This window comes from Nyctibius grandis, chromosome 9 (genome assembly GCF_013368605.1).
Source record: "Nyctibius grandis isolate bNycGra1 chromosome 9, bNycGra1.pri, whole genome shotgun sequence".
Classification (NCBI taxonomy): Eukaryota; Metazoa; Chordata; class Aves; order Nyctibiiformes; family Nyctibiidae; genus Nyctibius; species Nyctibius grandis.
This window is the reverse complement of record NC_090666.1, coordinates 1,568,274-1,588,257: the sequence shown is the minus strand read 5'-3', so window position 1 is coordinate 1,588,257 and position 19,984 is coordinate 1,568,274. Positions and strand designations below refer to the sequence as shown.

At 46.1% G+C, this 19,984-nt stretch overlaps 1 protein-coding gene across 1 annotated transcript; it reads right to left on the bottom strand.

The window, feature by feature from the left end:
- Positions 1 to 298: 298 nt before the first annotated feature.
- Positions 299 to 18,174, bottom strand: FRZB (frizzled related protein). The gene is made up of 6 exons (XM_068407570.1): positions 17,704 to 18,174; positions 9,044 to 9,091; positions 5,405 to 5,470; positions 3,413 to 3,617; positions 3,109 to 3,172; positions 299 to 1,298 (listed from the first exon to the last, which is right to left on the bottom strand). The coding sequence occupies exons 1-6, from the start codon at positions 18,158 to 18,160 to the stop codon at positions 1,188 to 1,190; spliced, it is 951 nt and encodes a 316-aa protein (XP_068263671.1). The 5' UTR covers positions 18,161 to 18,174; the 3' UTR covers positions 299 to 1,187.
- Positions 18,175 to 19,984: the final 1,810 nt, after the last annotated feature.

Below are 19,984 nucleotides of genomic sequence, written 5' to 3'. Positions count from 1 at the left end.
CCACTGTTTTCTTAACACGAGGCAGCCCTCATGCACTTACAGTACTGACAGCTGAGAACACAAGCAGAGTGGGTTCCCCTCTGTAGACTCCAGTGAACAGGACTGTTCTTTTATTTACCCCATTTTAATTTTCTTTTGAGCATGAGAATAGGAAAACAGAAGATAATTTCAAATATGTTGGCATTATCTGCAAAGAATTCTATGAAAGCACAAAAATGAACTTTTTTTTTTTCTTTTTATATTTTGAACAGTAATATAAAAAATATGACGTTGGTTCAAAAGTCAGGTAAGGCCTGTGTTGACAACTACAATTCTTTTATTGGACATATTTTACTGAGCATTGAACACTTGTTTATGTAGGCACAGATTTAAGAGTAACACCACAAAATCAAAAGGATAAAGTGCAGACCTGTACTGAGAAGCAGGCCTGGTAACTCAGTCTACTCCTACAACTCAGCAGAGAAAAGGAAGAAAAGGGGAAAAAAACCTGCCGTTATAAGAGAAGTAGTATATTATAAATGATGTCCTGCAGTGACAGAGCTATACAACCTTTCCTGCAAGGTCCAGAGCTCTGGAAAACCCAGGTCCCCTGCGTACAAGCACACACTGTTTGTTGCAGGAAATATTTTAAGTTAGACTTTGGCTTACACAAGTGGTTTATTTACGAGTAAGAAAACTTCACAAAGGCGTACTGCTTAAAACAGTTCCCTTAACATCATTTCTTTACATATTTCAGAATAAAAACTTACGCCCTTGACAACAGATCAACAACCTCCCCCCAACGCACCGAGTTTCAGCGAGCAGTGAAAGGGGGAAGCCAGAGTGAGTCAGGACTTTAAGCGACGGTCTTTGCCAGATCTCATTCCTGCCTGCACCAGGATTTCCTCTCTAAGAAGATTCAGGAGATAAAATGGTAAATTCAGCATGTCCTTATCTTTCCCCATCTCATAAGGGCAGTTTTCTACAGTTCTCAGCAACAGGAAAAAAAAAAAATATATATTTCCAGAGCTTGCACACATCCGAAAAAAAAAAAAATAAAGGCAGAAAACAAGAGGGAGAATAAAAACTAATATAAGCTAAAACATTATTCTGTAGTAAACAATAGAATATAACGTGCAATAGTGCAAATTCTCCTTTGCTGCTCCGACAACGAAGTCTGGGTAGATAGTCCACTGCATGTCCCACACCTAACTACGCGCTGGCCGGGCACTGCTGGGTCTGCCGGGCTTCGGAGCCGAGTCGCCGTGTCCAGGCTCTCCCTTCGCCTTCCCGAGGTGCCGGAGTTTCTGATCCCAGCGCTGCATATGGAAAGGCAAAGAAATTACAACAGAGCTTGCAGAAGAAGATACAAATTGTATGTAAAACAACTGCATGTGTTTACAAACAGCAGCAAAAAAAAACCCCAAAAGCTGTCGCTGTTTCCACCACGTTACCCTGCGTTGGGCTCGAGGGGTGGAATGTGAGGTTATCAGTAAAAGTCACTTTAAAGAGAAAAACCACTTCCTGGCTTTCTGGTAGCCTCTGTGAACGAAGGGGCTGATATAAGGCTTAATGGCTTCAGCAGAAAAGCATCTCGCCTTCTAAATAGCGAAATGTAAATGAAGCTGTCTGTGCAATCGCTGGGGGAAGCAGGAGGAAAAAAACACTCAAGGGATTTTTATTAAATTTTTTAGAAAATTATTATTTATTTATTTTTACTTTTCCAGTTAAAAGCAACCACAGTACAAAAAGAAGTAATAAATTGAGCTGGTACAACTGCTGATGCTTTTGGAAAAGGAGATTGCGATGAGAAGCGGTTGGCCACGTGGCGCGGTCCTCAGCGGCCCCGGGCTGGGCACGAGGGCAGAGGCAGCAGGTAGCCAGGCCACAAGGAAAAAAGTGAGAAAAGTCAGTTCCCCTCCCAAAAAAAACCCCAGCAAATGATACTGCTGCCCAAGAACTGGCACTGAGCAGGAGCCAGCCCGCAGCAGTAATGTGGTATTTGCTCTGCGGCGCTGGATTTCGTAAGGTTCAGCCAAATCAAACAACAACTTGGAATAAGATCCCCGTATCTTTTCACTCGTGTAATCTCTGTGGATATCACAAATGCGCACAGAAAAACCTGCGTTTGTAATCAGAACGGTATTTTCCTGCCAGTCACCATTAAGGCTGTCAAAGAAAGCGTTGAGTGGAAGAGGAGGCTGGTTTGCACAGGCTGTGTCAAATCAACGGCTGAGAAATTGTGTCAAAATAAGAATATTTCTCAGCAAGGGTCATTAGCCATTGGAAGGGGCTGCCCAGGGAGGTGGTGGAGTCACCATCCCTGAATGTGTTTAAGAAAAGACTGGGCATGGCACTTAGTGCCATGGTCTAGTTGACAGGGTGGTGTCAGGGCAACGGTTGGACTCGATGATCCCAGAGGGCTCTTCCAACCTGAGTGATTCTGTGATATTGTTTGTAAAATGATACTCCTAACAACGACGAAGTCACGGATACTTTGCAGTGCATCAAAACATAAAAAGGCAATCCTTCCAGACCTTGGAAAGCATTAGAATACATTTAAATTAGAAAACACTAGAATATACTTTCATGTATTGCTTGCATTTGAGCTCATTGCTTCCAATTTGCTATGACGTGACTTCCTTATCACGTACCTCCCTCATCTAAGCCAGGAAGGTAAATTTAAAATAGTCGCTAATCCACACAATTTGGTAAGAGAACTGTATTTAAAGAATATTAAATCTGAAAAGCAGAAGTCTGACTTAGTCTGGAAAACATCTGTAAAGCCCTCGTTTTTTTTGATTTAGTGTCACAATCCCAATTAAGCAGGCGTGTGTGGCAGAACGCACGGTGCCTGTGTCGTTAAAACACTCCTACTGTTTGCTTTTTTGAGACAGAGGTTTTGATTGCTACTACGCTGGTGTACTTTGGGGTAATTCAATGTATTCCTTTAGTTTATTCAGCATGCATTTCTAAGTAATAGAGCAAATAACATACCAAGTTAATTTTCGATACTTAATCTTAATTAACTGGGGTCAGCACGTGTATTTTCTTCCCTTATTTTGAAAAGATTAGGTAGATGTTTCATGGTATCTGCAACATTTGACTTTTGGTGAGATATTTCCTTACCTTTACTTTTTTACCGAGACGATCCTTCCATTTCTCAGCTATGGAGCCTTCCACCAAGAGTAACCTACACAACGGAGACAACCAGTTACTCCTCCAACAGGCACGCACAAGTTCTACAACCCAACACATGCAAGGCTAACACCTCTGTTCCTGCAGAGAGCCTTGTCCCCCCCTGAATACCGTTACGGAGATGTACAGAGAGTCACACCACGTTTTCCTCTCCTGGTGGCTCTGAAGTTCAGCTTTACGGGCGGGGGAACAAACAACAACAAATATGCTCCAAGGACAATGCAGCAAGAGTTACCTGGAGCGCTCCTCGTCTTCGTAGCCCATAATGATGTACTCTTCGTTGGTGCTGAGCGGTGGGCACAGGCAGCCAGAGTTCGTGTGAAGGTTTACGGTGTCCTTTGGGATGTTCACCAGGGAAGATTTCAGGATCTCCTTTACTTCCACTACTGCAGTGACGTCGTGACATTTGGTCTTCACCTCCTTCACTTTAGCCCGAATGACTGGGAAAAAGTCACAAAGAGCGTGGTTAGAGGCAGCAGATAATGCAGGTCACCCCCAAGCCGTTCTTGGTGACCTCTGGGATTAGTCTTTTGCATGGTCCATTATCAAAAGCCTAGCTGAACTCCAGCAATGTCCCTGCACCCATTTCTTCATTACTTCATCCTCCACCAAGAGGGTTCAGGTAGCTCAGTATATCTCATAATAAGTACGGTCACGAGCAGGAGCGATGTACCAGTTGGATTTTATGTCTTGTTTAAGTTGGGCTTTAACTTTAGCATCCCTTCTTCTTCGCCCTTTCCACTTTAAACACATTTAATTCATTCCTTGTACACTCTCCTCCCTCGAGCTGTAACTGCTCCCTCTTTGACTACTTGCAGTACAGATGACCAAACTTCATTTGTCACCCTCAACCTTTCACGAAACATGAATGTGCATTAAAACTTCTCGTATCGCTACTCCCACTGGATGACAGGCCCCTACCTTTCTTATTCTCTTCTCCAGTGACCCAGCACCAATCTGCTCTGCTCTTTATGAACTCCAAATGCTCCTGATCTTGACCTGATGACCTGCCTAATTGTTTACTCCTTCGCCCTTTCTTTTTGCCTTAAGTTGCATAGGAGGAAAAGTTGCCTTTCAAAGGCAACGCGTTTTGTTCCTCTCATGGTGACCAGTGAACTGATACCACATGCAAATGCAAAGCCACTCCAGAGGCCATGCTCTAGAGAATGCCACATCTTTCACAGCTTGCAAACAGAAGTCCCCTTCCACCACAAACAGCAGATTCCCTGGATTCCCAGTTTCTTCTAACCTATGTGAAAAAGGTAATATGGAAGAAAGAAAATCATGGACTTACACGTCTCCTCTCTTCACATGCATTGCCCATAAAGACCATCAACCAACACATACTGCAGCCACAGTAAATACAGCTGCCAACAATTAATAATTTGTGCATTTAATATACAGAATTTACCCCAAGTGATCCACTTTCTTAAAACCTTTTAAGATTTCAAAACAAAATCTTGCTTTAGTTTGGAGTTATTTCAAATGCATTTTGAAGCCTCTTTAATTTCAAAAGCTTGACAAGATGGGCAGTAGCGTGCTCAGCGACTCTACCATGTGCAGGTACCCACTAGAGAACAGTCACTCTGTAATTATTGTCCAAACAAACCTACCAAAACAACATAAAACCGACTGGTCACCTAAACAATAATGATGAGGTTTGACTGAATACAATTATAATTTTTTAGCTTTTAATAGGATCTATTTTTAAAAGAAGCTTGACAACAGTTGTATAAACTCATAATCTTAATAAATACTATGCAATCACTACCATGTAAATGAAGAGTTTAAGTTCACTGAGCCTAAGGCTATTCACACCATTAATGGGAAAAAGGATGGGCCCAATCGTTCAGTTCCTGTGACATATATTCACTGGCTTCATCAGCCCAATTTCCTCAAAACAGTGTGAAGAAAAGTAGCAGCCTGGACTGGCGATATGCCTGAAGACCAGGACAATCTGGACAAGAGAAGACATAATATTGACACCGTGCACTTCTACAGGTGTTACCGACAGCGTAACACAGCTGGCAAGATGCTGGCTGCCATACGCGAGAAGGGAGGAACCTAGTGTGCCTGTTAGATCCCACAGTGAGTTTGTAGGCATGAACATGAGGAAAAACATCCTCTCCTGCAAAAGCAGAGCGTATCAGAGCTGAAAAATCAAAGAGGCAGCTCAGGCATAGCAGCCCACAACATCATTGGGAGCCGGCCATGCAGCTGTTCTTACCGTAGTTATAATTGTTGCGTAGGTAGGTCTTCTGGGTAGCTTTTATAGGCTTGCATTTGCAGCGCTCTATGAAACACAAAGTTTTGTTTAGAAAGAAAAGAGCGTATGTTCCGTGACACCCTCCCCGAAACCCCAAGCTCACACCTAACGACAACTTCACTGAACTCACTTATTACAAGCAAGTAAAATACTAAAAACCACAGGGCGTTCCTGGTCTGTTCTGTTGGGAGATGCTGTGGAGCTGTCCAGGAGACCTCAAAAGTTTCTAGGAGAAAACCTGACATGCCAAAATTTAAGAAACAAAACCCAACCAAACCACACCAACCAACTGACCCCACCACAACAAAGACACAAGGTCTTGGAGTCTGAAGTGTCAAAATCTTCCATTTTAAGCCAGTTCAAGGTTCAATCTTGGTCTCTTCTGTGCTTGCAGGTGCTGCAATTCCATATCCTTACAATGCCTTTCTCTCTTCTGTACTACACCTGCTGAATGCCCTCCTTTCCACACCTTTAATCATACAGACCATAATATAGACACAGAAAGAAAATACTATGACAGGGCACGATTTAACATTCGACTGAAGACTACGTATCTCAGCTCAGTTTAGCAAACTGGGATACTCTGGCTAGTAGGCATTCACCATAAGGAATATGATTTTTGTGGCTAATTCTCAACGTACAGTTCGCCTTTGGAGCTGCACCGTAAGAGTTCTTATGGTGGCCCAGCTCCTTAACATGTGAAGAAGCTACAGTCAACAGATGAAGCGTGTCGGAGGGTGGGGGGACCAAGTGGTGCGTGGCTCCCTGCTCCCAACGCTTCTGGGACGGTCCTGACAACATGAAACCCCAACCACGTCTCTTCAGCGGCGTCTGGCAGGAGGATTAAGAGAGAGACGGAGTTTAAGAGGCTGACGGGCTTCACTTGAAGGTGAAGGTGTTTGGTGTTACCTTTGATCCTGCTCTGGACAAAAATCCTCAATTTTTGTGTAAGCTTTACACAATTTTATTATGACCCAGACCCTCAGGTTGAATTAAAATAGGGAAATTATTAGCCCTTACAGCGGTAAGGATGGCCTTCAGAAGACAGTACAGATGACCACTGTCAGGGCAGCATTTCCAGTGGTGCTGGGAACAATAACGGAGGTAAAAACACTGTCATTAGTGCCCAGGGAGTGCTAAGGCTGAAGCTCCAGATCCATGTGTTCATTAACACCACCAATATTTCATGGCTGGTGGTTCTAAGGCAAATATTTACTTACTTCAAGCTAGTGTCTAAGTGGAGTTTGGTGGAGTTGTTTCAAACAGCAGGTCCCAGTATTACGTGCACATGGTCATCTATTTTGACATTTGACTCAGCGTTTAACTGGGAGTAGACTTAACGCAGACCATTTCTTCACACCATCACTCTAAAATATCACTGCCTATAAGCTAGTGATTTAGTTAAATCCAACATGAGTCTGAAAAATAACTTTTATTTGCTATGTAAGATTTCTGCATAATAAAAAAGAATCATATGGAATCATATAGTTATGGACTTCTCAAATCATTATTTATTTTCTACTGAAAGAATTTCTGTAGTTGAAAATACAAAAAAAAAAAAACCCACAAAACAGGAAAGAGGAAACATTTCAGAAGAAAAGTATATTGTTTCCTTGAATTTCAAACACATCCTCGGGAATCTATATATAGAGTCCTACAGACTTCAGCTTTTGTACGAGACGCTGTTAAAATAATAAAGGCAGCGAAGGGAAGTGATTTTTGGCTTCCCTTCTGCCTGTGGGAGCTCGTGCATACTTTAGGCCAAACTGTGGCCCATTTCATAAGCTGCCTCAAACAGGCCATAAAAGACGTGCTCCGATGACCCACGCTCATGCAGGCATCTCAGCGTTCAACTCCAACCAGTCGTACACTGTAACGTTCTCCTGCTCTACAGCACTTTGCTCTGTGCCACAAGTAGAATAAAACAGCTTAAATTACAAGACAAGAACACACAGCCTCGCATTTCCCTCAGTTTTAAGATGGTATAGGATTATTTTATTTTATTAATTGGAGGAATACATTTTATTAGTCTTGCTCTAGAAACAAATTATAGACCTGCCCATGTTCTTAATGAAGGATATCTGCTAGTTGCCCTAGTGCTCTTCAAATTTACACTTCAAAGAGCTTTACAAAACGTTGCATTATTCCTGATTACTATTTATACAGAAACTACCACAGAGCCACTTGCCAAGGTCTGCTATGAAGTCAGTCGCAGAGCTAGAACCAACTCCTCTCTCCCAACAGCATAACTAAATCTTACTCTTCTCTTCCACCACAGGGTCACTCACTGGAATTACACACCGTCTACATCCCTGAGGACAGGCAGTGCTAAGGAGGTGGTTAGCATTTTTGATATAAGGTGACATTGAAGGTAGCCAGCTTTACTTTAATACTCAAAGTGAAGCTTGTATGCTCTTTGTACAGTCACTGCAGAGCACGAAATCCACACCTACTCAATGCCACACAACTGAAAATGGCTTAAAACTAAGAAGATACTAACATTAGTAATAAAAATCTTTAGAAAGTCTTTCAGACACGGTCCCGTGCTCAAGGCAATTCAAAGTGAAGCTTGTTGAGGGGCTTACTTCTATCAGGTTTTTCTAATTGTAGCTGGATTTCTAAAGGAGGTACACTGTGATTTAAACAACTTTTTGCACCTACGTAGCTACTTTCACATTGGGACCTAGTGATCACATTTTAAAGCTGTATTATAAGCTGGGCATTATTAATACCTTTTCACAATTGGGTCAGAGAGATTAATGCTGGAGTTATCCAGTTTTATGTATCTAATGTTATGTTCCACAACCATACTTCGGTGTTTATATTAAGAAACTCAGCATCAGTGCACACTATAGCTCCTCAACACCTCTGGAGAAGGAAAGACACGATGGCCCACGCCAGGTTTCCAAGTGTCATCTTCTTGCCAAAGGCCTAAGAGGAAAACTTCTGAAGGAATCGTAATAAAATTCAAGGAAACCTATAGTCATTGGCTTGCTTGAACAACAAATTCACATTTCTGTAATCTATTAGCTACCAACCTGGGCTTTGCTGCTTTGCACTGGCTATGACTGGTGGTAACAGTCAAGGGGTTTTACTCAGTTCCAGCAAAAACAAAGCAAAAATAAAAAGCAACAGGGGACCTGCTGGAATAAAAGGAGTCTCAGAAGATCTCAGCCTCAACCTCCTCAGGTTCATGGGAGTTTTGCCATTATCTACAAAGAGTGATGAATTTAAATTGTAAATTTTAAAGTCAGAACAAAGCATTATCTTCACTGTTTCTGCCCAGTAAAAATCCATCTCGTGAACATTCTCACTGTTAACGAAATCAGCACAGCCCACTTGATTTGATGGAAATTTTGCCCTGACAAAAGCAGAAGACACAAGCGCTAAAAGGCGGGCTGAAGAGTTCCTGGAGTTGTATACTGGACAGTCCACAGGCTGCCCAGCCCCAAATCCCACCTGGATACAAAAGCACAATCTACCGGATTCCCGGACAAGACAGAGTATTTAAACATCACTTAGTCCCCCTCTTACCTAATTAAATCTTAAAAGGATTTGAAAGACTATAGCTTATTATACAGTTTATAAAAGCGTACTTACCGATGCCGGCGCCTCTACAGTTGCCGTTATTAGAATCCATAGGGAAATCTGCCATGGATTAGTAAAATACGTAAAGAAACGTTACCATTTTTAACACTGGATTATTTCAACACACCCACATTAAAATGTCTTCTATATCTCTAATATTTAGTGTATTAAAACTTAGTAACTTAATTAATAAACAGATTGTAATGTTCTACAGGCCAGCCTGTTAAAGTTGACACGATTTCTTATCTGAACGTCACCCGAATCGGGCACATGATGTTAAATGCTGAAGAGGATTAAGTATCCCATTCCCCCTGGTGCACAGACTGGCAGGTTTAGCACGAGGATGGAAATTTATGGCGTGAACTTAGAGCACCCTCAAAAAGTACAAGTACTGTTTGCATTTAATTAGATGATGAAGGAGAAATTACTTTTGGTTTGTTTTTTTGGTTACTGAGGAAATCAAACCAAGCAACCACAAACATATCATGGAAGCAAATGCCAAAACAAACGTTTCAGACCTTCCCCTTCGCCTCAGTTTAAAAATATACTGATTAGTTTGAAGGACAGATAAGGAAGAGAAGGAAAAAAAGGCACTATGCCAAAGACCTGCTCTTAGACACATTCCTAAGTGGGATGTGTCCCACATCAGTAAAACACATTTCAAACCTATTGTTTATTAAACTACACAATTTAATAGATTTATACATAAACTTAATCATGAAAAACAAGTATGTTAACGCATATAATGTTGTACAAGTTAAGGAAAAAATAAATGCAAGAGAGACAAGACTTGGGACAGAGAGAGACAGTACACTTTATTAGAATGACACATAAAATGGAAAAACAAATGAGCTTTCAAATAAAAGGCCCTTCCTTAAGTTTGCATGCCCAAAAGTCTACGCAGCTTTTTCAACCCTGGATACTGGTATCATACAAACATCACCTTTCTTAGATCCTTACATCATCATGGATACGACGCTGCTTTCACAATACAGAACCAACGAATACAAGACCGTGCCACAAAAGCCCCTCTCCTGCAGCTGAAGCTGTAAGGATTTGGCTGTAATACAGCCCAGGACACTGATGATATTTGGTATAGGTGAAGGGTTTGGATGTGTGGACTGAATTTTAAGAGCTGGGGCCTTTATTTAACCACAAGTTCTGTAAATATGTATTTAAAATACCTGTTTACAAGAGATCTAATATTACTTAGTTAATCTTCTATTTATACTTCTCACAGCAACATGAAACTTCCTTTACATAAATGGGCATATGGCTGTATGACAGTCAGGGCAAGAGTAAATCTGAAAAACAACTAATTCCCTTACTAACATAAGAATTAACTTCAAAAAATTGAGACTTCAGGAGTAATTATTCCTACCAATATAAAGAGCAAAGGGTATAGAAAACAGCATAGAATAGTCTAGACGTATAGATTGAACAGATGCCCTTTTACATCCAATATCCTGTTGCTAGTAAAACACACACCCATTTTCTTCCAAAGAAAGTTCCAAACCACCGCAAGATCTTCGCTTATAGAACAAACCCAATATTTTCATGGAGCCAATTTGGTCTTTGGTTATCGGGTACTCCCACAGCAGCTGTAAGGCTTCTCCATGCTGCCTTGGAACAAGTCAAATTACCCAGGCTAATTCTTACTTATGCGTTTTTGTTTTAATTATTCACCTGAGCTATCCTCAAAACTCAAAAAAGCTGTTGTCATCAGGTGGTAATTAAAGATCGTGAGCCCTACCAAGAATCTATGGTAAAAGAGAGATCTTCATCGAGTTTAAATGCATTTACGTTGCATCAAGTGCTTTCTTGTATTGCAGGACAGAGATGAAAGAGGAATTACAATGGGCTTGCTCTTGTAAATGGTTAAGGAAAAGGATGACCACATTTCTTCTCATTCTTCCTCTCCTGGGCCAACCCTCTCTTGTCTTGCTCACTTAGCCAGCGCTTCGCTTTAAACCTGCAGTTTCTTCTGAAACATCCTCAAGATGTTTCACCCCACTCTGGGCATTCAAGACGCCAGCAAAGAAAGCTCTCCAGATTCGCTGCCCCTCTTGTTCAGTTGCCTTGGCCAACTTCTCAGGTTGCATTCAAGGCTGGCTGGCTTTGCACTTGGCCAAGGCAATTCTTTGGTGCTTCACGTGGCCCAGCAAGCTACAATTCCTGCCAAAATAGATATGACTGTTGTGAACGAAGGGATGGTTCATTCACACCTCCAAAGCGCGTTCCCTATGCCAACAAAATTGTTACTGGTGGCAGAAAAAAATTTCAACAGCAGAGGAGGCAAGTGAAGTATCAGGTTAAATGTCTACCATGTTCACATCCATGGAGGCAACAGGGAAGGAAAAAGAAGCCCTGAAGTGCACTCAGAAGTGGTCAGAGCATGGTGTCTGTCAACGAGCAAAGGAGGAGTAAACAGGTACCGATACATCACTTTGTGATTCATTTCCCTACTCACGAGGGCTTGGGCCAGGCAAGTACTGACCTTGCCTTGATGCGTATCTTTCCCGGTGCCTTCTTAAGGATGAGCAGCTTCTACCGATGGAGCACGGGCTTGTGGAGGGGACCGGAGACCTCCACCACTGTGCGACACATCTCGCGAAAGGCTTCACATCTCCCTGATCCTTCCCCCAGTCACGCTCACACCACCTGGTCCCTTCGCATCTACCAAGGAAGCGATGGGGAAAAAGGTCTGGGCCAGCCCTGCCACCTGCAAGATCTGAGGTGGGCATGAGCAGCCATGAAATCCCACCCCTTGGCCCAGCAGTCTAAGGGGCAGAGACCTCTCTCCATCAGGCTTGTTAAAAAAAACCCCTATTTTTTAAAATAAACAAACAACTTCCTATTGTTCCACTTTTCTTTTGAGGCGACCTCTCTGCCAAGTTTTGTCTATGCAAAACAATCTTTTGCCAAAGAGGAAATATTATCCAGAGCTCCAATCCAAAGGCTTCCTATTAAATTTTGTTTAAGAGCAGGGGAAAAAATTAAAACTGATTTTTCAAATAAGCCATTTTAATTAACCGTTTTTCAGACGGATGCTATATAAAAAAATCCAAACCACTAACAAGGAGAGGAGAATAAAAGCCACTTGCGTAGTAAGTGTACGAAGTAACAATGCCTGGATCACAGACTTGGAGGAGAGGTTTGGGAAAAGGCAGCAACTTGGTAAAACTTCGTTTTGAGCATACGTCTTACTCGTATCACAGTTTAGATTAAAAAAAGAAAAGCAGAGGAAGAGCCAAAAGCAACATGATCCTGATTGTCACTGCAACTAAAGAATATGGCCCAGGTCTTGACTTCATGCTTGGACTGTAGAAGCCATTCTAGGGGACTCAGCCTACAAAGGCAACCGAACTGTAGTGATAGTAAAACACAGAATCACAGAATCAATCAATGAGGTTGGAAGAGCCCTCTGGGATCATCGAGTCCAACCATTGCCCTGACACCACCATGGCAACTAGACCACGGCACTAAGTGCCATGTCCAGGCTTTTCTTAAACACCTCCAGAGATGGTGACTCCACCACCTCCCTGGGCAGCCCATTCCAATGTCTAATGACCCTTGCTGAGAAGAAATGCTTCCTAATGTCCAACCTGACCCTCCCCTGGCGAAGCTTGAGGCTGTGTCCTCTTGTCCTATCGCTAGTTGCCCGGGAGAAGAGGCCGACTCCCACTTCACTACAACCTCCCTTCAGGTAGTTGTAGACTGCACTAAGGTCACCTCTGAGCCTCCTCTTCTCCAGGCTAAACACCCCCAGCTCCCTCAGCCGTTCCTCAGAGGTCAGACCCTCCAGACCCTTCACCAGCTTGGTCGCCCTCCTCTGGACTCGCTCCAACACCTCAACATCCTTCTTGAAGTGCGGGGCCCAGAACTGGACACAGGATTCAAGGTACACAAGTATTCAACTATTCAACACCATCGATGGTATCATCAATAATAAGGTTTAAATTCCCTTATTTACTTCTCCTGTCTTCTTTCAGGCTTGAAGCTTGTCATGATTCTGTTCTTTAAGTGAGAAATGAGGCTGCTTCCAAGTTTTGGGCAAATGCCTAAAACAACTCTCAACTTTATAAATGACAACCTGGGCAGGTCCGCTCGTCCCTGGTACGGTCTGAAACACTCCCCTGTGCATTTCGGCTACTGTAGGTAGAGCTACTCAAGGTCTGAGTCAGGGCAAATTTCATCTGGAGTTTGGAAACCACTGGTTTGGAAATGAAGTTGTTAACATACGAAAAACAGGCACGGGGAAACAGCCCTTTCACTTTTCTTTTAAGCATACAATGCTGAATTCACATACTGGGTTACTATGAATTCAGGCAGGTACAGAGGACTTGGACCACATGGAGAAATCATGGCTTTTGGACCACATGGAGAAATCATGGCTTCATGTAAGATTTAAGAAAATGTGTCTCAGTCACTTGAAAAATTTTTACTTTTATTTAATGTTTAAAAGGTGGTAAGAGATTCAGAGTTCTCCTCAGCCATCTTACAGCAGCCACCCCAAACGCTTCGGACATGAATCACACTTGGTTGATGCCTTGGGATGATGCTTCCCTTTTCCCCAACATCTCATTAACAACCCAACACACCTTCATAACTATGATATGGCGAGACGGAAACCCAACCGACAGATCTGTCCTCCGATACGCACAGTGCCCATCATACTGCTCCGGTTTTATTACCAGTTCCCTCTCCAAAACGGGAATAAACCCGTCACTTGAGACACAGTCTGCGAGCCAGTAGCAGCCAAGCAGAGGCGCTGCAGAGCTTTTCTGAGCCAGCATCCCACCACCAGCGATGGCTGTGGTCGGGGTGGTCGTTTATGAGGTGTAACATTAAGAACAGGTCCCGCTATTGAAATTTTAGATTCAAGACAGTTTTTGTCCACCTGCACTTCTTGCTGCTCCACAGAATAAAGAAGATTTGACATGAGCCTGAGCGAAGGAAGCAGATAACCCAACAGACGTGAGGAGGAGTCAGCGTACGCACACGGAGACCGAAATATACGGAGCACGTGAATGGGACCTCCTGCATACGCAGGCCAGCTTGCATCGAGGTCTGTGAGCAGCACTGCTTTCATCCCCAAAAAGCACAGGACTGGGATGCAGGGTAAAAGCCATAGGATCCAGAAGACATCAGCATGTACTAGTATCACATCTGGGATGTTAATGTACCGCCAAGAGGCTTTTCCATCCTCCATCCTGGACTGTGATTTGTCAGATCCTCCACAAAAAGCCAAAATATCCAGTGTCACACCTGCCTGCAGAACACCCACGCCATGCCCAGAGCATCCCTCTGCTGCCTGGGTGTGAAGGAACCCACGTGCTTCCCAAAGATAATGAAAAATAAAGAGAGACATGTTTCCCACAGGACTCTTGTTTGAAGGTAGTTTCTGTAACTCAAGGGACCTCAGAGCTCCCAATCAGCAGTGTGGTACAGCAGCTCACACTCAGGTTCTGGAGACCAGCACAAGCCCAGAGGGTCTGCAGAGCTTTTCCTCTAGCTGAGCCCTAAACAAGGCGCTTCCACTGTTCCTACCAGCCTTCTCCATCACAGACGTAGCAAGAGGCTATTTCATCCCTTCAACACATCAGCAACCCTGAAGAACATGAGGAGAAAGACCCAAATACCTCCCTCATTCCTGCAAAGAGGAAGTCTCTAGATCTTCCTTACCACCTGGGCTGCACATGGAAGGGGGTCCTAGAAGGTATTTGTGGAGGACTCATAACCTGTGCCTCAATAACTGAATGGGAACTTCTTACGGGGATTTGCCAAAGATTTCACCGACCACATTTTGCAACAGCCGGAGTCTACTGGGCATGGGGGACATAACTGATCGGAGAGGAACTTCTCATCTTTTACTGCAACGTCAGCCAAAGAAAAAAAGTCAAGTGAACTTCAAATTATCTTCAACTTGGCATCACTGAAATGACAGTCAAGACCAATTACTTTAATGGTGACAGGGAACTTTCACGACCGTCTGTAAAAGCTCTTCCCGGATGCAGAAGAGGAGACGACAACTGATCCAACATGATGTTACCCTGCTGCAGCCTCTTACAGGCGACTCAAGCCAGAGAAAGTGTCCCGAGGGTCAGGAGAGCCCTTGCACCCAGCTGAACCGAGCACTCAGAAAGATGCACGGTCTAATAGTGGAAAAGGAACAGGAATTGGGCTTTCTGAACCCTGACCCTGCTCCAACAAGTACAAACATCTGCCCACATCATCCTTCGGGCTGCTGCCTTACAGAAGGGACCAAACAAATGCATTAACCCTCACCAGACACAACGCAGAGACCGCGAGAGGAGACAGTAGGATCCTGTTAGTTTGCAGGCAGAAAAAAATGAAAGAAAAATCAAAATTTCACTTCTGAAGAATAAAAAAAAATCCTCTTCCACAACAGAAGCCCGCGAAAAAATGGATTTATATTTCTGCCTGCCCTATTAGGTGTAGTCTGCAGACAGCACAAGGGGCGGGAGTGCTTAGGAGATAAAGTAAGAGCAGGTATTCTGCATGGCCCCCACTAGGCAGTTAGTTATTCGTGTCTTCTGCTTGGCTGCAATCCTTTATTTGGAGAATTGAATTTGGAAGTGTTCACCTTACCTCTTCCCAGAACAGGAATCCTTCGCTCCGCTTTCTAAAGGAGCAGTTTTATTCCCTCAAGAAGGATTCTTTCAGTCTGGTGCATAATGCATCAGTTCAAAATTTTCAGCCCAGAAATGAGAATGTCATCAGGTTCTCATTCACTGAAAGAGAGTTTTCATGGATCTGGCCCTGGAATCTCTCAAAGAGGTTATTGTGCTGCTGAGGTCCTCAGAAATAGGTAACTCGGGGGCAGCTGCAGCCAAACTTCCTCCCTCCAGATCTGAATGCGATCGCTTTCAAACGGCTGCAGACCTGCCAAGCCTCGCTCAGCCTGGAGCCATTTTTAAGGTGGTTGCGAAAGCACCTCAACGCTTCGGAGAAAGGTGCCTGCTGTTCCAAACCACCCCTCCCCAAACCACCCCGTGGGTCTGCAGCAGCGAGGGGGATGCAGGCAAAAATAGCTGGTTGGGGTCACGGGCTGGGGACAACCGCGGGCAGCGGAAAGGAAAGGTGAGAGGGGAGCGATGAGGGGGGTCAGAGAGAAATAGTGGTAACGACTGGAGATATCAGGGTATGGTCACTGAGCTGGGATTTCAAGAGGTGGAGAGGGCAACTTGAAGGAGCGGGAGAAGAAGCAGGGTTAGTCTGGCCTACAAATAAATGGGGATGAGTGGAGAGAGCAGCTTACCTGGGAAGGCTGAGCTGGGGGGCACGGTCACCAAAGCAAAGCATGAGATTTCATTAGGAGAGGAAAATAGGAATTACAGTGTTTGGTGGGACACAAAGTAAGGGGACAGCACCACAGTCAAATATCGTGCTGAGCACAGCATGAAAAAAAACCACCCCTTTCACTCACAGGCTGCTGCTGGGGAGGATGGAGAGGTGGGATCCGCTGCCCATCAGCGGGATGCCACAACCCAGTGCTGCAGCTGCGGGCAACGAAGGAGCCGGGCGGCAGCACAACGAGCCCGCGGGGTGCAGCCCTGCCTCAGCCCCCTGAACCCCTCTCAGCTGCTGCCCCGCTGCCCGGAGGGAGAGCTCTGGCAGACCCATCCACACCGCAGCTCTGCAGCACGGAACCAGAGCTGGGTTCCACCACCAGCAAACGGTTTCCTCAAGTGAGACTTGGAACCGTGGTCATTTTGTAAAGGTCAGACCTCACTCGTGATAACCACCCCCCAGCTTGCTTCCATCTCCCGTTTAATAGCTCCTATTTAATCGCGCTGGCCAAAGCAATCACAAGTTTTTCACCTGACCACGCGGGGATGCTCCTGCCTGCCCGGTACCCCCGGACGGCAGCCGGACACCCAGCACCAGCCGTCCCGGGGGACCACAGCAAGCGCAGCTGGTGAAACGGGACGCGGTGAGAAAGTCGATGGGCTCCAACAGCCCCTCGGAGGGTCGGGTACCATCAGAGCCGCGCTGGAGCTGCCTCAGCACTGGCAGCAGCCCTCGGCTCGCCCGGGGACACCGGGGAACGAAACGCAACTGGCACACGGGAGGAGGCCAGGGAAACCACAGCCCCCCAGCATCGGCCCAGGGCTCCTCTGGGCACAGCTCTTGCCCCCAAATCCACCGGCTGTGCCCAGCGGGGCGATGGCCTCGCGTGGAAGGGGGGGAGCAGCCGGCTTTGGGGAGGGCGAGCGGCTGGGGATGAGCAAAGAGAGGGGCTGTGGGAGCAGGGCACAGGCACCAGCACCTCTCTCCGGGGTGGCTCTGCCTTCTTAGTGGGAAACTGTTGCACCAAGGGTGTAGGAACGCTGCCCGCTCATGCGAGCCGAGGGCTGGGGCTCCCACAGCCTTACGCGCTCCCCAGGGCTGTCATTTGTCGCGCACCCACTTGCCCAACAGCGAAACTTTTCCAGCAGCGCCGCGGCTGATAAAGGCGGAGGGAAAAAAAAAAGTGGAGAGGAAGAAAAAAAAGTGGAGAGGAAGAACTTAGGAGGGAAAAGAAGCGGAGAGAAAGGCTTAGAGGGAAGCGTGCCGGAGCGGAGCGAAGGGCTCCCCGGGGCGGGCTCCCATTGTCCGCGCGGGCGGAGCGGGGCGGCCCCGGCCGCGGCCCCGCGCACTCAACTCACCGGAGCCCTCGGCGGTGACGATGGCCTCGGGGGAGATGCAGACGCCGCGGTCGTAGAGCGGGAGCTCGTCGCAGGCCAGGCTCTCGGGCCAGGCGTGGCGGTAGCGGATGAGGACGGGCTCGCAGCCGGCGCGGGCGCGCTCGCAGACGGACTTGCAGGGCTTGATGGGCTCGTGCTGGAAGTCGATGGTGCAGATGGGCGCGTACATGGCGCAGAGGAAGAAGAGGAGGTCGGGGCTGCAGTTGGTGCCCAGCAGCCCCTCGAACTGCTCCATGGCCAGCACGGCGTTGGCCTGCGTGCTGTGGTGCAGGTGGTTGGGCATCTTGGTCATGTTCCAGGGCAGGGGTTTGCACAGCGGGATGCGCACGGGCTCGCAGGCCGCCGCCCGCCCCGCCGGCGCCCGGCCCAGCACCAGCAGCCCGGCCAGGGCCAGCAGCACCGGCAGCCCCCGCCACATGCCGCCGAGCCCCAGCCCCGCCGCGGCCGAGCGGCCAGACCTGGGCGCGGGGGGGCGGCTCCTCCGGCGGCGGCGGCGGCGGCCGCGCTGCCCCGCGGGCCCCGCCCTCCGCCCGGCCCCTCCGCGCCGGGGCAGCCCCGCTCCGCCCCGAAGTTTGGCCCCGAACAAAGGAGAGCCCCGGTGGGGTGGGGGAAGGAAGGAAGGGGGAGTTTCCTCCAACGGAGGTAGACGTTCTGTTCGTGCGCTCCGAAAGGCGAGTGTTTGCTTGGGGGAAGGAATTAAACCCAAATGCGCTGATTTCAGGTCGATCTCCCCCAGCTCGAGTCGCATTTTATTGGGGAAATGCCTGTTTTTAGGCATGCCACAACGCTCGAGAAGGAGTATGGTCGGAGGCACCTGGAAATAGTGATCAGTGACTGGTTTTAGAGGGGAGCCTGTAATGTTGAGAAGCTTAAAAAAAGATGCAGACGCAGCTGGGGTGCCGGCCATGCTCGTTTCAGAAGGTTAAAACCCAAAAAGGCCATACCTTGATGTTGAAATAGCTCACAGAGCAGTGGCACAACCCCGGGTGTGCCAACTGATCTGCAAAAAAGAGCTTCTATATAAACAAACTAACGTTTATTCACTGAAAACATTCTTCCTCGTTATAAAGTTGCTGAGCACCTGCTTGATCCTGTTTGTGGTTTAGTTTTACTCAGTTTATTATTTCAAGTTTCTGCCATTAAAACCTGTGAGCAGAAACACACCTACCAGAAGCCAGTGCGCAGAAACCGGACCAAAACCATGGATGGTTTGTGAAAGCAACCAAGGATAAAAAGTATGTGGTGTAATAAAAACCTTACCCAGCTGGTTGGGAACCGAATACGCTGGCTTTCTTGGCAGGACCTTACCTGGGAGTGATGATGGATGAGGGACTGGCGCATCCCGGAGCATCCGAGTGGAGCGAGATGGGCCAGAGCGATGCAAAGGAACCAGGCACGTGAATGAACTCTAGTTCATATTTTTCCCCTCCAACACGAAATTTTCTAATCTCTGTGTTTTATTTCTGGGAATAATCCTTCAGATCACCTCCAATCTGTTTTAGAATTGATAATTACACAGAACAGCTTTAAAAACATTTCCTATGCTTCGCAGGAAAAAGCATCAACGTGTTGAATATCCCTATGCGCTATAAGGTTATCAATTAAATAAGTTTAATTTTTTAACCCCAAGTCATGATCTACATGAGGTGCACTTCTTTTTTTAAACAGTAAAAATCCTGCAAATACTTCCTCCGTACAGCAAATGCTGCCATCCCCACAAACTCACAAGCACTAACATAAGTTCGTTCCCACGATGCGTGGATTTTCACCCACAGCTCATACACAGTCAAAAAGGTTCGGTGGGAAAGTAGCTTTGACTCTGGGTGCCACCACGTTGCCATTGGGAACGTCATCCCGTCTCTCCTGCCACCTTAACATTTAGGAAGAAAACAAAACCTTGCTGCAGTTTGCATCAACAAGGGCAACGTGAAACCTTTGGGGGTGGGTGGTGACAATCGGAGGACTCCTAACCTTGGACAACTCCAAAAGGGGTTCGTCAAATGACTGTATCATCATTCTATCAGCTCAACGTTGTGTGTGACTAGCAGGAATTTCTTAATAAAAAGAAATTCCGCCCAGGGAGCGGTCTGAGATCTGCACGGCCTGCCTACACGTTTCCTGGTGCGCTCTGAGGGGTTGGTACAGGCCTAGAAACGTAAAGAACAACACTACAAGCCCATAGTATCACACAAAGTCATTTCCTAGAGTAAGTCAGTCCTCGGTGGGGCTGAGGCCTAAGGCA

Excerpts from the sequence above, each read along its gene's own strand:
- FRZB (XM_068407570.1), bottom strand. The coding sequence starts at position 18,160 with ATGTGGCGGGGGCTGCCGGTGCTGCTGGCCCTGGCCGGGCTGCTGGTG. Across the intron at positions 3,173-3,412 it reads GAAGACGAGGAGCGCTCCAG|GTTACTCTTGGTGGAAGGCT; the intron begins GTAACTCTTGCT and ends TCCGTTGTGTAG. Across the intron at positions 1,299-3,108 it reads GTCTCGGTAAAAAAGTAAAG|CGCTGGGATCAGAAACTCCG; the intron begins GTAAGGAAATAT and ends TTCCATATGCAG.